Below are 16,865 nucleotides of genomic sequence, written 5' to 3'. Positions count from 1 at the left end.
TGGGCTGGCTTAAGTATTTCAGAAATGCAGGTCTCCTGGTATTTTCACGCACAACAGTCTCTAGAATTTAGCTGCAGATAGAGGCCTTGTTGATTTTAGAGGTCAGACTGGTTTGAGCTGACAGTCTACAGAAACCCAAATAGCCAGTCGTTACAACCATGATAAGCAGATAAGCATCTCAGAATGCACCACACTCCAAACCTTGAGCAGATGGGCTACAACAGAAGAAGATCATAGTGGGGTGTGTCTTTTGATGAAGGCTACAAAGCATGTCTGTACAGTAAGCCACTATGCATACAGGTGTCTGCTAAATGTAAATGTAAATGGGCTCCACTCCTGTCAGCCAAAAACAGGAATATGTGGCTACAGTGGGCATATCAAAGAAACAAATCAGAACCAAGTTATACATCTTACAGCACCACAAATGTTTAAAATAGAAACAGAGTACAGAGGTTTTTGAAAAGAAACTGCTCAGGTTGGTTGAACGGCACAGTGATTTACTAGCTTTTGGGCCCACCATATAAGGAGCGTTACATCACGCGCGAGGCGCGCGCCAGGTTTAGACGCTGACGTAGAGCCGCAGAGCGCGCGAGAAGGAGGGATGAGTGTGTGTGTGTGTGTGTGTGTGTGCGCACGTGTTGGGGTGGGGGTGGGGGGGGGTTATGATGGGAGGGGCTAAAGGGGCCCAGAAGCAGACGGCGAGGAACAGCTGCAGAGCGGTGCTCCTTCACCAAATTACAGTGATAAGAGGAAAGAGACAGAAAAGAACCCCAGCATATTTAAAATTTCACTCATACCGTAGAATAAACAAACCAAGACATTAAACATGGTTGACCGTGAACAGCTGGTTCAGAAAGCTCGACTAGCTGAGCAGGCGGAGAGATATGACGATATGGCAGCAGCCATGAAATCGGTAAGTCTCTCCGTTTAATTTCTAAACACAATAACCACGGGCTTTTCTTTCTTTATTTCTGTTTCTCTTTCTTTCTTTTTTATTTACTGTCACACAATGTCCGTGTCGAATTTAAAAGCTACTGGGACACCTGGGCGATGCTCAGCTACAGAATGATCAGAGACACTCCTGTTAGATCCCGTATATATGATATGGAATATTCAAAACACAGCCGTGTCAATGTGGGTCCTTTCGCATGTTCTTTTCAGCTGATTATTAGAGCAGTATAACGGGGTGTGTTATATCGGCGTGTGTTATATGCGGGTGTGTTATATCGGGGTGTGTTATATGCGGGTGTGTTATATCGGGGTGTGTTATATCATGGTGTGTTATATCGGGGTGTGATATATCGGGGGGGGTGTTATATCGGGGTGTGATATATTGGGGTGTGTTATATCGGGGTGTGATATATCGGGGTGTGTTATATCCAGGTGTGTTATATCGGGGTGTGTTATATCGGGGTGTGTTATATCACGGTGTGTTATATCTGGGTGTGTTATATTGGGTGTATGTTATATCGGGGTGTGTTATATTGGGGGTGTGTTGTATTGGGGTGTTTTATATCGGGGGTGTGTTATATCGGGGGTGTGTTGTATCGGGGTGTGTTATATCGGGGTGTGTTATATCAGGGTATCTTATATCAGGGTGTGTTATAACAGGGTATAATATATCAGGGTGTGCTATATCAGGGTATCTTATATCAGGGTGTGTTATAACAGGGTATATTGTATCAGGGTGTGTTATATAAGGGTATAATATATCAGGGTGTGTTATATCAGGGTATATTGTATCAGGGTGTGTTATATCAGGATGTTATATCAGGGTATATTGTATCAAGGTATATTGTATCAGGGTATAATATATCAGGGTGTTATATCAGGGTATAATATATCAGGGTGTGTTATATCAGGGCATATTATATCTGCTGCTTGGGTGGTGCCTTCTGACTTCTAGCTCACAGTCAAATGAATGAAGGAACACAGCGACACAAAATGTAACCAAATGTGTTCCAGACACACCTTAATTTTTTACAAAAGGACAACATGGACAGTATGTTTTTTCCAGATAAAACAAGTTGATCGTGTTTGCTTACTGGTCGAAAGCCCATTAATTAATTAATTCGTTAATTCCCATCATTGTGTATGATTAAGGTTTAAAAGCTCCACATCTGGACAAGACAGAGATACAAAGATAAATCTCACATACATTTCTGTCATTTGCATTATCATGTCTAAATTAGTATGACCATAACGTGAATCCTCACCAACATTGTATTTATGTCATTGTGTGTGTGTGTGTGTGTGTGCGTGTGCATGCGTGCGTGCACGTGTGTGTTTTATTTTCCCACAAATGTGCTTTTCCCCTCTAAGCCAACGTCAGAGGCAGTAGAAATCCTTCTCGAAGCTTCCGTCGCTGTCATATTGCAGTGGGGCCCAGTATTGCTTTCTCTTCATTCATGCCCTTACTTGTTCTCATTTTAGCTCCGGTGATTATTATGTCAGTATATGCTTTTATCTATTCCATGCTGTTCTATAAAGAACATATTTGTTATTATGCATATAAAGGAACATACTTACTGAATGACTTCACTAGTTACAATAATCACAGGCATTAAACACTGTTTTTCTTCCATATGGTTTTTATTAAGCCTTTCTCAATTCAGGGCCATTAAAGGAATTTAAATGATTTAGCACCTTGTGTGAATTCAGTTCAGACAAAAAAAAGGCAAGGACATGGATTTTAATCTGATCTTTTCATTGCACACACACGGAGGAGGCGTCAGTAACAGACACACAGCACAGAGGCCCTCCCCGCCTCTGCCAGTTGACATCATGTCGTAGCCATGGTGCGTTCTTTCTCCTTTCTTACAGCTTTTGATTTGACATGTCTCCATTTCTTTTAACCAGCTGTGATTATGAAGGAGATCTAGTTTTACATTGTACTTTTGCTTTCAAAAGCAAGTTTTAAAGTGGGCACAGTTAATCTGCAGTGTTTGTTCAAGTTCAGTTCGGTATTAATCAAAATTTGATTAATATCTGCTTTTGGTGTCTGTCAATACCACTGAATGTATTTTGTCATTCAGTTCAATTCAATTCTGGTATCTATTAACTTTAAGCAATATAAAAATAAGCAGTCACTCTTGTTCATCATTGTCCAGCCCTGCAGCTGAAATCACAAATAAATATTCTGCACACATCCATAAGCATGATTAAGCATAATTAGCATGCTTATTCAGAATAAGGGTTAATAAACAGTTAATTAAACAGTCAGATCCTTATATGGAAATTACAACAGTCCTGGCAGTTGAAAAATTATCTGCCCAGTCAGTCTGTCTTCTGTTGTAGGAATATTTTGGCAAACTGGGGTTGAAATGTAGGCATTGTGTAGGATTTGTTACCTTCGTATGGATACAGTTTAAATGAACAGCAAATGGGTGCATATGCAGATTGTGAGCTTTTTAAAAAAACTGTTTGAAAGTGGCATATTTCAATAAAGTAGCATGCCTTAAAACTAGGACTGTGACATTTACATTTAACCAGATTAATTTGTCCACAATATGACTTGAGTGCCAAGCAGAACAAGTGAACAAAGTTGAGTGGATGTTGAGTGTAAGGAATTCAAATACTGCGATAATTGTTTGCAACCCATATTTTGCCACTTCTGCTTTGATTTTGTCTGCCCCCTGCACTAGGATTGGATAGTGACTTACACAGACCAGTCCCCAGTTTGGACGATTGAACAGCCAGGTAGTGGAAAAATGTGAAATTTGCAGCAAAATTGTCAGATTTATTGTAATGTGATTGCAAAGAAATGAATGCAGATAGAAGAAGTTTGTTTGCAAATACCTCTGGGTTGACAATGTAATTTTGTGACAATGTCTTTTTTCCTGATACTTGCAGGCAAGTTAACTAAAATTGTGTAGGTGTAGGTTCCGTGTAGGTTTACATCCTTGTCTGAAGGATTGTTAAAATAATTTATACAGTTTGAAGGCAGGAATGTATTGATGAAAGGATGATGTTGTAGCTCATACTACAGTATATTTCCCAGCTGTTATTTCTCAAACATCTACAGAATGTTTTTTATTAAGCAAACTTGCTGTTTGGTCTCAGTAGAACACTGGGGACCAATAAAATTTTACCCTCTCATTAGAGATTTCCTTAAATCCACTTAGATCCACAAAGCTGCCATGCAGCCGATGGTGGTCCAGCCAAGCAAGTACAGCTGCAACTAACTATTATTTTGAAAATCGATTAATCTGTCGATTATTTCTTCGATTAATCGATTATTTGGATTAAAAAGCCAATTTTTATTTTCTGTATTTTTTGAAAAAACACGTTATTTCACGTTCTGCCCAATGTTGTCCTTTAAACGTGCAAATTGAAGGCTACGAAAATGGTATTAAATGTATCTATTTGGGCTCTGCTATACATGTGCAGAGGATTAAAAAAAAACAACATTATATTTTGAAAACAAAAAACAACTAATTGTCCACAAGCTATAAAGCAGAAGTTAAATCACTGTATTAAAAATGCTAAGAAAGAAAAAACATAAGCACAAACTAAGTGTTAAGTGGTAAGAGGTTGAATGTTCTGCAGTAACACACACATTCACTCATTTAAACACAATAACATGTTAATTTATTCCGTAAATGTATGACACTTCTTACATTTCTATACAATTACATGTTATAACTCATTACAGTTACCGCTCACATAAAAAAAACACAATTACTTTTGTTTCTAAATAACGCTAAATATAGCATCAAAAACATATTTGATCAAAATGAATATTTTAGTCAGAATTATTGCGCTTCCTTTCTATCGCGTACTGTTTGATTGACGCGCATGCGTGGACTCCGCTCGTTCAGTGAAGTTTAATGGAGATTCTCTCACTGTCAGGACGAGTCTTAATGTAAAATGGAAATACTGGCGTGAATTTGTAACATGTACAGATAAGGATATAAAGGTAAAAATGTAATTTCCGTGCTGAAGAAAAAATGTCTGGAACACGTTAAACAGCACATGCATCTGTCGCAGCGTCTGACATGACAAGCCGCGTTAATACACTTACGAGTTTTTTTTGAAGCGCTTTATATAAAACATTCTCATGTTTTGGACGACCTGGATCGTACATTTTTCCTGCAGCAGCTCACTCTGTGACCTCCGCTGTTTCTCAGATACGTTTTATTCTTTTAAATGCGTTTTTCACCATTGTGAAGTGACGTCACTGACGAGGTTATCCACAGTGACGTCACAGACCCAACTCATCCATAATGAAATTAGTTTTTATTATCGATTTATAATAATTTATGCAATTATTTTTATTATCGATTTGATCAATTAGTTGTTGCAGCCCTACAAGCAAAGCTTGCCTAGTCTAGGCTGGATACATAGGAATATCTATGTTATGATAAATAAAGTGTTTTAAATTAATTTCAGTGCCTGCACAATATTCTTTGATGATGTTTTTTCTGATTAAAATGCTCAAATAAAACAGGGCTAATAAATTTAGCATGTACGTAACTGCCCACTTTGTTTATTTAAAATAAAACACCGACACATGGTTGAAATTATTTAACTTTTATTACATTTACCAATTTTATTATAACAATTGAACCCTTTCATAACCCTTTTATACTAAATAGAAAAAATTAGGCAGCTGATTTAATAAATTAAATAAGTTGAGTGCTACGGTCTCAGGCTGATATGCCCTAAGTAGCCTGTCTGGCAGGATACAAGTTTATCTGTAAAGTTTTTAGCAATTTTGTGCTAAATATTTTTCACTGTGCGGCAGCATGTAGACACTAACAACACGGATGAGCTCTTTTAGTTTCTCGTTAAGATTTTCAACCATTGTTGTATGTGTTGTCATCATTATCTCAAATCCCATGCTATGACGTTGCATTTAAAGGTATTAGTAGTCTAGAAGATCCAGAAGATTAGCACACAAATAGACTATTTGGTAGGTTTGAAGGGTAACATTTTTTGTTTTTATGTAATAGGAAAATCTATAGTGTTAGTACTAAAAAACTCAAGAATAGTACATAAGTGTAACAAATGTTAATTTTTCTGGACATGTTCAATGCGGTTAAGCCATTTTATGCTGTTTTTTCAAAATCAAATTATATTGCCTGGATAGTGAGCACCTTAAATCCGGTATATGTGTAAAGTAAAGTTGTTGTTTAATGACCACTAAAGCGAGTATTTACTTGCTAGTGGTGTATTTAATGCAGATAATCACTTCTACTCTGCTACACTCTACATTTCAACTTTCAGGTTGCTAGGTAATTTGTAAGATTTGAATTGTAAAGATGTGTTTCTATAGCACATGCTAGTAAGTCCTTTCTGAGCTCGGTCCAATCTCTTCATTACAGCTGCTAGGGATCGATATCGGCCGCCAATCGATATCGGCCGATAATCACAATCTATGACTCGAACGGTAGTCTTTAAATTTGTCCGATCTCATGAACCAATCGCAATTTGATGACGTAAAACATGTGACTACGTAAAATACATGATGACGTTAAACTTTAGTGCTGCAGTCATGTCATCACATGACTGGAATTATTACGAGGTCTCGAGAAACAATGAAAAATTCATGATTCGTGGTTTTTAAAGGCCTATTAAAATGTTCATTGTAAAATGAATATTTGTTGTGCTTATTTATTTGATTCTCAATGAAAACAAGAATCTACAACATTACTACTGTAAATAATATAACTAAGGCAACATCTGTGGTTCTACTTTATCTCAAAAAAAAAAAAGGTTAACAGTGATGGTCAACAGAACGCTTACCTATCACTTATATATAACTTTAACGATAACAAGATATCTGTAGTCGATATTGGCTGCAAAAATCCTGATCGGAGCATCCCTAACAGCAGCCCCCTTTATTTTAATGCTCTAGATAAAAGTAGTAAATAGTGAACAAGTGAGAAAGTCGTTTCGGACATAGTAATCGTGCGACACGCTTTGCACTCAGCATTCTGTTAATGTTCTCTAAGACTGCCATAAAAAAAACACCTTAAATATTGGAAACAATAGTGCTGCTTAACCTACATTAGATGTGCGCAGCTGTGTGCACCAGAGTTGCGTTGGCACTGTCGATTTGGATGAAATAATTAGGGCAGGAACACAGAACTAACGCACGCACATCAACAGCCAAACACTCACTTACTCACTTCCAGTAACCTGTTTATTCTGGTCAGGGATGCAGTGGATCTAGAGCCTATCCCAGGAATACTGCGTGTGAGGCAGGAAGACATCCTTGATATACGGAGAATACACATTGCAGGGCACCATGCACACACAAATGAACAAAGGATGAGTACTATGGGGTAAAATGTTAAAAACAACAAGCAGCCATAACATACTTAAAGAGGAATTGGTATGATGGGTGGACGTGCATCTGCAGTTTGATTTTAGGTTGACAACCCTCTCGGTGTGAAGCAGTAGGGCTTTGTATACATACATTTTTTTATTAAGGTGTATTTGTAGTGTAGGGCAGTGGTTCCCAACCCTTAGGGGGGCGCCACAGTTCAGGGGGGTTGGGGGTGTGTGTGATCTCATTTGCTTTGAGGTCAAACATCCATAAAATGTTCCACTATAATTTAATTGTAAAATGTTATTAAAAATCATATGTTTACAATGCCAATCTAAAAAAATAATAATAATGGCAAAGAAAGGTACAAGCGGTGATTCCCTCAAAAAACATGTGCATGTTGATGACCCACGCTCAAAAAGTTTCAGCTAGCAGCTCGTTTTTCCTACAGTCAGAGCGTCACTATTTTATGAATAAAACAACATGTCTAAGAAACGTAAAAGTGTTGATGACTCATCATCAAAAAAGAAAGCAAGGCTTTTCTTTGTGGCTCAGCTTTTCTTAGATACAAGTGGGGTCCTCCAAGGAAAAAAGGTTGTGAACCACTGGTATAGGGTGTACAAGGCCATTATGTCATACTCTATGTAGAACATATAAGTAGTGAAAAGGAATTTGTGTGGGATTCGGCCTGATTGCATAAATGAAATAAAAAAGTGAAGATGAGATGATGGTGGATGTTGAGTCGAGTCATTCTCCAAAATTTGACAAATGTAACAAAAAATGTTGCATATATATCATGTGTTTAACCTCCTACAACCTCAGAAGCACTCTGATTGCATAGCTGATGAAGGACTTTTGTCCTATACAGTCTGTTTCTGTGGAAAATATACTAAAAAGCACTAAGGCATAACGGTGAACCTTGCAATATGTTTGCAGTTGTGCAGTAAGTATTTATTGATTGACTGACTGTACTTTGCACAGTAGTATTAATGCTTCACAAAATTAATCCACTGTCTAACTAATCATTCCAGTCAGTATTGAAAAGCAAGTTTTATTTCTTTGCTGGTGCTACCATTTTCCACATTTTTTTTGTATGCATTTACCACATATTTACCACATATTTTGTATGCAGTTAAACTAAAATGTGTATTCTACTACTGGGTCAGCTCTTCTTAAAATTATTTAGATGTCAGTTTACATGCTGTGATGCTCAGCGTTTCACAGTACATATATTAGTGTCTTATTGCAACAGGACTCGGGTTCAGAACCAGTTGTGCTATGTATGCTGTATAATAACGTAGGGTAGAGGGTAGATTTGGCCATGGGTTGTTTCATTTGGATTGATTTTTCTCTCGTTAGTTAAGCTAGGTCTGCAAATCAGGTTATTTATTAGTTTACTTATTGTTCTTCTCCATGCTAGGGATGGGCGATATCTTATCGTTTGCGATATACCGGTAGAAATTCTGCCCACAGTAAGAATTAGTCTTCCCGCGATAATAACGATAAAGCCTAGTTGATGACGTATTTCTGTGTGCGACGGTCTGCGACTCATTCTCAGCTCACGTGCAGAGCGAAAACAAGTACGGCGGAAGGTGGACATGAAGCTGAGGAGGAGTTTATCGCTAAACGAGGAGCTACCTCTACAATCTGGAACTGGTTTGGTTACAGAAAATCAGTTTTACTTTTAGATCAATGTTTGTGTTCCTGAGGCTCTCAAGACTGCATGCAGCATCACTTGTAGCCAAAAACAGTGGTGAATGGTAATATATTTATATCATCACTGATATCGTTATCGCAATAAATACTAGAAAATATCATGATATAGTTTTAAGTCCATATCGCCCATCCCTACTCCATGCACATTATCAATACTTGTAGCCAGTTGTTTGTAAAGGAGCAGGGGAGACTGTACACACTCAGAGGATGACTCTTGATTTATGGTGTTATCACATAATCAGACATAGAGCAATGAATAGGACCAACCCTTTTTATAATTTGGAGGGAAAAGTCTTCCACAAATATACTTTTTGAATAATCAACACTACCTATGAAGGATATAAATGATGTTTTGTGTGGAACAGCCTTGTCTGCTGATCTGGAACATTGGTAAATAAATGCATCTTAATATCAGTACAAATAAAGATACATCACTGTGAATCCTAAACATCTATAATTGCTTGGGTGCTTATTGAGGGATGTCTAAAAGCTGCTTAACTGCAAAATGGCGTCAGGCCCAAAGATTAAAGCCCTTTTAGCCGTACAAGTACCCACATATTGCCTACTGTTTGTGCAATAGAACAGTGCTTATAGCCCAAGAAACAATCACAACAATTATAAATTAATTGACCTGAAAATGCATTGGGCGATAATGCTAAAGCACTGCTTCACTAATACTTCTCCCAACACAAGTTATTTAAGTAATAGCTGCACATTTGCTATTCTGGTTTGTTCTCTTTTTTTGTACTCATGATCACCATATCCTGCATATTTTAATGCCCTTGAAGTCATGTTCTGATCCTATTTTCACTATACGGAAATGATTGCATATAGCTTAAAACATGACATGACTTAATGGACCAAAGAAACACCATGCACAGCTCTATTGGTTTTATATGGCATGGTTTTATAAGCTCTTTTTATTAACAATGGCTGAAAATTGGTTTTGCAGACACACTGAGATGCAGACCAAGTGATGATCTATATAATTAAATATTAAATATAATTAAAAGCATTTGTGTATGGCATTGCAATTTAAAATCAGTGGAAATAGAATACAGTGCTCCTGACTGAGTTTTGAGAAAGGTCATGGAAAAGGCCAGTGTGACAGGTGACTACCATGTACTAGTCATCTTAACTTACAGTGCAGCTGTGCAAGATTTTTCATGAGAACATTTTGTCTGTCTATCTGTCTGTCTGTCAGTCTCTCTCTCTCTCTCTCTCTCTCTCTCTCTCTCTCTCTCTCTCTCTCTCTCTCTCTCTCTCTCTCTCTCTCTCTCTCTCTCTCACACACACACACACACATCATCAGTTTAGCTCCTCATGCTCAGTAGTAGTTCTCTGCAGCTTTACAAGGCAGCAGATAGAGATTCTCAGATGTACAAAAGTAGATTATTGCCATGGAAACTGGAAACTGCATTAGCTTTTGCTCATCGCTACGCCTGTGCAGTCACATTCAGGGAGCTCAGTGTGATCATAATTGTTATGCAACCAAGGACTTATGGCTTGGCGCTATCTGCCTCGCATTTAAATAGCAATTAGTGACATTGGGTCTCTCATTTATTATTTTTTTTTAGTAAAGTTGTGTGTAAATGTTTTCAAAGGCCAAACTGAATTGCAAAATTTCCATCAGATTTATAAAAGTTTGGGTAACACTGGTTTATTTTGTACTCACGTGCATATGTTGATGAATGTAAGGCAGATGTACTAGCACTAGAACGGATTTCATTTGCAACTCCATTAACGGCAAAGCTCACAGACTGGGCTTCACAAAATGTTTGTGTGTAATTTTAAATAAACAAGCTATATAAACCTGACAGTGTAATCTGTGTTGAAATTTGCAGTAAAGAATTGTCAGTTATGTGATTTGAAGTTCATGTGATTGAGGTTCACACGGGTAAGTCTCCGTATATGTAAATTCAGGAGCTCTCGTAGGAATACAAAAAACAGGATTTTCCTGAACACCAGATTTCTTGTGTAAACGCTCATATGAACATAAAAATAACAAAAATTTGTTCATACCCAGCTTCATAAATATACCCATTGTGTGTACTAATAAAGGTATCATCGGAACCTTATATGTCTCAGTAAGGACATTAACTCACCCAAACGCATCCGATATACATATGAGATTAATCAGACATTTACACAACATAAACCTAATGTTACAACTCGCTTCTGCACAAAATGACGCACAAGTGAACTTAAGTAAGGCTCTAGGTAGAATGGGTAAGTCATGTGGATACGCTCTTTCCGTGACAGTGCACTAAAACATGGACAGTGAATAACTAAAGCACAAAGAATTCACAATATTGTATTACAATAGTCTACTCCTTGAAATGTTATTATATCAAGAGATCAGGTTTTCACAGCAAGGGCGGTTTGCACATGTTTTTATTGATACATGTTTAAGTTATTATATAAAATGTGTGAATCTTTGGTTTTACTTTCTGCATTTTCTCCTCAACTGAAATGCCGTTGACTAATATTCGATCCCATTTTAGTCAGAGTACAATTGACAAAAAATGAATAAATATGACAACGAAAAACTGACTAAATTTAAAGGATATTTTTGTCAGAAGACATAAATTATGTTTTTTTTATGATATTATCATTATATCGGTGGCATAAAATGATCTTAAAATGACTATAATATCGTTTATCGCAATTATTTGGCAAATATTTGGTCCAATAAAATTAGTTATCGTGACATTCCTTGTCCTGGGACAGGCACCGTATTCACTGCAACCCTGACCAGGATAAAGTGGTTACTGAAGATGAATAAACTGTCAAAAAGGTTTCTTTGCTCAGTAAACTAAGCTTAGTGTTTTGCTCAGTAAACTAAGCTGCTTTCCTCACACTGACTAGAGTGTTTATTAAAGTGGCACTGATTACTTCAATGAGCTTTTAATTTCACTAGAGCAACGTGAAAATAAACACATGCAGAGTGAAAATGAAGACATGATAGACAACACAGGCTGTGCCATGTATGCTGTAGCAGGGACTGAACAAGAAGAATTGACATTGGTAGAATGTGCATTTCCCTAATTATTTTATTCACCTAGCATTATCTTGTTTGTGTTGTAGGTAACAGAGCTAAATGAGGCTTTGTCTAATGAGGAGAGAAACCTACTTTCTGTGGCATACAAGAATGTGGTAGGTGCACGCCGCTCCTCCTGGAGGGTGATCTCTAGCATTGAGCAGAAGACCTCAGCTGATGGCAATGAAAAGAAGATTGAGATGGTGCGAGCCTACCGTGAGAAGATTGAGAAAGAGCTGGAGACTGTATGCCAGGATGTGCTTAGCCTGCTCGACAACTATCTGATCAAGAACTGCAGCGATGCACAGCATGAAAGCAAGGTGTTCTACCTGAAGATGAAGGGCGACTACTACCGCTACCTGGCAGAGGTTGCTACAGGTGAGAAGCGATCCACAGTGGTGGAGTCTTCTGAAAAGGCATACAATGAGGCGCATGAGATCAGCAAGGAACACATGCAGCCCACACATCCCATCCGCCTGGGCCTGGCACTCAACTACTCAGTTTTCTACTATGAGATCCAGAATGCACCGGAGCAGGCATGTCACCTGGCCAAGACAGCATTTGATGATGCCATTGCCGAGCTCGACACCCTCAACGAGGACTCCTACAAAGACTCCACGCTCATCATGCAGCTGCTGCGAGACAACTTGACACTGTGGACGAGTGATCAGCAGGATGACGAGGGCGGCGAGGGCAACAACTAAGTGGTAGATCTTTCTCTGTGCAGAAAAATTTATTTAAGAAATACGGCTGGTGGACTTTGGCAAGCAGCTTTTGCCATGGTTTCCTCTGCAGTGGCAGTTCTTTATTTTTCCATGAATTTAAAAAGAAAAAAATATTGAGAGCAGTTAAAAAGGGGTGGGGCTGAAGTCTTAGTTTGAGGATAAACAGAAATCTATAAAGCTGAACGAGCCTCCTTTGTCTTGGTTCTCTATGACGTTTGCCAAACCACTGAAAATGTCAGTCAATCCGCCGGGAAGGGGTCGTCCTTGGTTTGGAATTGCAGCCACGCACTGGCATATGGACTGATGTAGTTCAAAGAGATAAAGAGATGCTGCTCATTTATGTTTCTGGGTAGTAGAAAAGCATTTGAAAAAGAGGGTGAGCTAAAAAAACAAAAACAACAACAAAAAAACACACTTGAATTTAATGTCTGCAAAATAGCCTTAATTGGTTCCAGTATTAGTCACATAAAAGATTAACATATATAAGGCAAATTTCTGAGTTTAAATAAGAGTTTAAATGTGAATAAAATAAACATGGCATATTTATCAGATTACTCTAATGTTTTGACTTCCAAAATAATCAAATATACATTAACAAAGCAAAATATTATTGCCATCATATTATGATGTTTCTGGAACCATAGGTTATTTTAAAAGGTCACATCTGATAGGCAGAGACTTAAAAAAAAAAACAACAAAAAAAAGGAAAATAAAAAAATATTGCAGCTTCAAAGTTTGTGGTTTACTTCTGTGTTTAATTTATTTTTGCACTTGCCAACTATACTGTTTTGTCAGTGTAAGATGATGATACTATCAATAATTCAATATTGTGCATGCTGGTGATGTATTTATACAATAGCTTGACTTTATTAACTTATACCTTGGATGTTATGTATTCCTATGATTGAGAAGTCAAACATGCTTCATACTGATTACTTCTTATTTATCTTTTTTTGATTTGCTAATTTAAAAATTGTGATTGTTATTAATAAACTGATCTGTTATGGGCGTTGCTGTTGTGACATGAAATATGTTTTATTTCTTTAGCTAAAGTAAAATTTGAAAAACACTACTGATCACTTAACTGTGCACATGTTTTTTTCCACAGTAAACTATATCATGACATTGTTTAACAATGTTTCTGCTCTCAGCGATTTTTGAGTGCTTTTTCTGTGTCATGTTATGCAAAATGAAACATGTATGGTTTGAGCTACAGTGAAGTATCAGAATCAGTGTTTCTGTGACACAATCAGAACATGGACCATAAATTGTATTTGGCAGTATTATTTTTTTTTTCATTCATATATTTATTTTTGTTTCCTTTTTTAACTTTTAGCTGTCTCCTGAGTGACACTTATCTTGAATGTGAATAATTATGTAGCAGTTGCACAAGATCCAAAATAATAAGATATGATAAAAAAGTAAATAAATAAAGAAAAAAGTGGTCATAGACACAATGCCTCTATGTTGGTCATGTGTAGTGAGAGACATTGTTTTGAAGCAAGTAAAAAAACCCCAACATATTATATATTATGCAACTATTTAGATTATCGAAATAGTCGCATAATACAAACACAACCCAGTCAGAAATATTCAATCTTCTGCATGTTGTGTTTCTTAGACTTATGTGTGTTTGGATTGTAAACTAAAGCAGACCTTTATTGTTTAGCCTACACCATGAAACTGAAACAGGGGACACCATATTCCTTTCCATATGCTCATGGTTGGATATATCAAACGACCAAACGCAGCTTTCTTCAGTTTATCACTAGGTAATTTTTTGTTGAAAAACATGCTAGAAACCTGTACTTGAGGAGAATGGATCATACTTCGAAAAAATAAAGCTGACTCGCAATTAACATTTAGAGTTTATTTGTAGAGCCCATTTTTGTCTCATTCTCATTTTGGTCCTGATCATAATTTAAAACAAAACAAAGCAAAAAAAAAAAACAACATTTTTAATAGTACCAGAAGTCAATAATTAAATGAGAGAGAGAGATAGAGAGAGTTCCTCTAGCTCTACCCATAGCAATGTCAGTGTCTTTGTACCCGATGAACAGTTTTCCAATGGAACCAAGCAAAAATACTCTCAATATGAACTGATCTATAACTGATCATTTATCTGACTGTGCTGCAGAGTGAACAGTCAGACAATATGGGGCTGTCATCTCATATGTCAGACTCAACAGATGCAGTCACCTAGTTAGCATTAAACATTGGTGATACAAATTTGCAGATGGAATGCAAAGGTTTATTTGTGCATATTATTGAGTGCTACCATTTGCACTAAATTATCAATGTGCTTGTCATTAACATAACAATACGCAATACAACACTGTTCACTGTAGTCTAATTCTGTATCACATTTCCATAAAATTTTGTTATTAGCCTACATCAAAGTAAGACTAATTTGCTGTGTGGAGTACTGAGCTACAGCCTCATGCAGTAACACACCCGGCTGTGCAGGCATGAATCTCACTCTTTAAATTACGCTGTACTGCCAGCCAATAGCAGACTGTCTGAGCGTCCAGGTCAGCCAATGGATAGCCTGTTGCCAGGGCTGGAGAAGCATTTCTCATTTACACTGTGTAGAAACCCAGAACAACCTGCTGGCTAATAAAAACCAGAGAGAGAACATAAAAATCCAGGGCCACCCTCCTCAATCTCAAGGATCAATATGTGGGTTCCAGGTTATATATACTGTATAATTGAGAAATACAAGGCTCTCGATTCAATATGTCACTTACTGAATTCAAACGGCTGCATAATAAAGTAGGCTATTCATTCATTAAAATACTGCTCCTATGTGAGGTGTAATAATTTTTTTAATTTAATCAAGTCCACACTCCTGCCCCTGAAAAAGTAGCTTCCTCTTTGTTTTGAATCAGAAGTTTACAGGAAGCTAAGGCATGCTTCTCCTTCTCCAAGCCAAGTTGCTGGGGTGAAAATTTTCAGGAATCTGAGGTTACAGTGTGCACAGTATTGTTGAAACTAAGCAGTCAAAAATTGGAAACCAGGAGACATTTTCTCAGTTTTCAATGATCTTTTGATGAGCCTGTACCCACTATAGTCTCAGATTCCTCTTAGCTGACATGAGTGACATCCTGATGAAATCTGATGTGCTCTTTTGCTGTTCTGAGACGCTTTTCTGCTCACCACTTGTTTTGATTATCTTAAGATATCTCTAGATTCTAGAAAAGGCAAAAGGTTATAAACATAAACATACCAGTCCACTGGAAATGTTATGAATCAACCTGGAATTGGACGTGTGTCTATATTGTCTCAGTGCACTGTGAAGAGGACGGTTTGAGTGGCCAAAATATTTCCAAGGATCACAGCTGGAGAATTGCAGAAGTTGTGGCTTGGGGTCAAAAAGTCTCCAAAACTACAATCCAAAATCACATACATCATCAGAAGTTGTTTGGAAGGGTTTCGAGAATAAAGCCTCTACTCATCCAAAAACAATCTCAAGCATCTTCAGTTTGCCAGACACTACTGGAACTTCAAATGGGATCGGGTTCTATGGTCAGATGAAACCAAAATAGAGTTTTTTGGCAATAAACACCAGAGGTGGTTTTGGTGCACACAGAGAGGTAGCCATATGGAAAAGTACGTCATGTACACGGTTAAATATGGTGGTGGCTCTTTCATGATTTGGGGCTGTTTTCTGCCAGAGGATCTGGACATTTTATTAGGATACATAGCCTCTGCCAGAAAGCTTAAAATGGGCTGGACAACAGCAGGATAATAATCGAAAACATACATCAAAATCAACACAAAAATGGTTTACTGACCACAAAATCAAGGCCCTGCCAGGTCCATCCCAGTCCCCTGACTTGAAACCCATAGAAAACCTGTGGGGTGAACTGAAGAGGAGAGTCCACAAGCATGGACCTAGAAATTTGAAGGATCTGGAGAGATTCTGTATGGAGGAACGGTCTCAGATCCCTTGCCATGTATTCTCCAACCTCATCAGGCATTATAGGAGAAGACTCAGAGCTGTTGTCTTGGCAAAGGGAGGTAGTACAAAGTATTGACTTAAATGAGTGGCAATAATTGTTGCAAACCTATATTTAAGAAATACAATTTTTCACAGCCTTCTTTGCTCATA

At 37.6% G+C, this 16,865-nt stretch overlaps 1 protein-coding gene across 1 annotated transcript; it reads left to right on the top strand.

The window, feature by feature from the left end:
* The first annotated feature begins 663 nt into the window (after window positions 1–663).
* ywhag2 (3-monooxygenase/tryptophan 5-monooxygenase activation protein, gamma polypeptide 2) lies at window positions 664–12,857 on the top strand. The gene is made up of 2 exons (XM_053647360.1): window positions 664–913; window positions 12,077–12,857. Exons 1-2 carry the CDS (start codon window positions 827–829, stop codon window positions 12,731–12,733), a joined length of 744 nt encoding a protein of 247 aa, XP_053503335.1. The 5' UTR covers window positions 664–826; the 3' UTR covers window positions 12,734–12,857.
* The last annotated feature ends 4,008 nt before the right edge of the window (window positions 12,858–16,865 follow it).

The sequence above is a fragment of the Ictalurus furcatus genome, chromosome 17, assembly GCF_023375685.1.
Source record: "Ictalurus furcatus strain D&B chromosome 17, Billie_1.0, whole genome shotgun sequence".
Lineage (NCBI taxonomy): Eukaryota > Metazoa > Chordata > Actinopteri > Siluriformes > Ictaluridae > Ictalurus > Ictalurus furcatus.
This window is presented reverse-complemented; position numbering and strand designations above follow the sequence as displayed.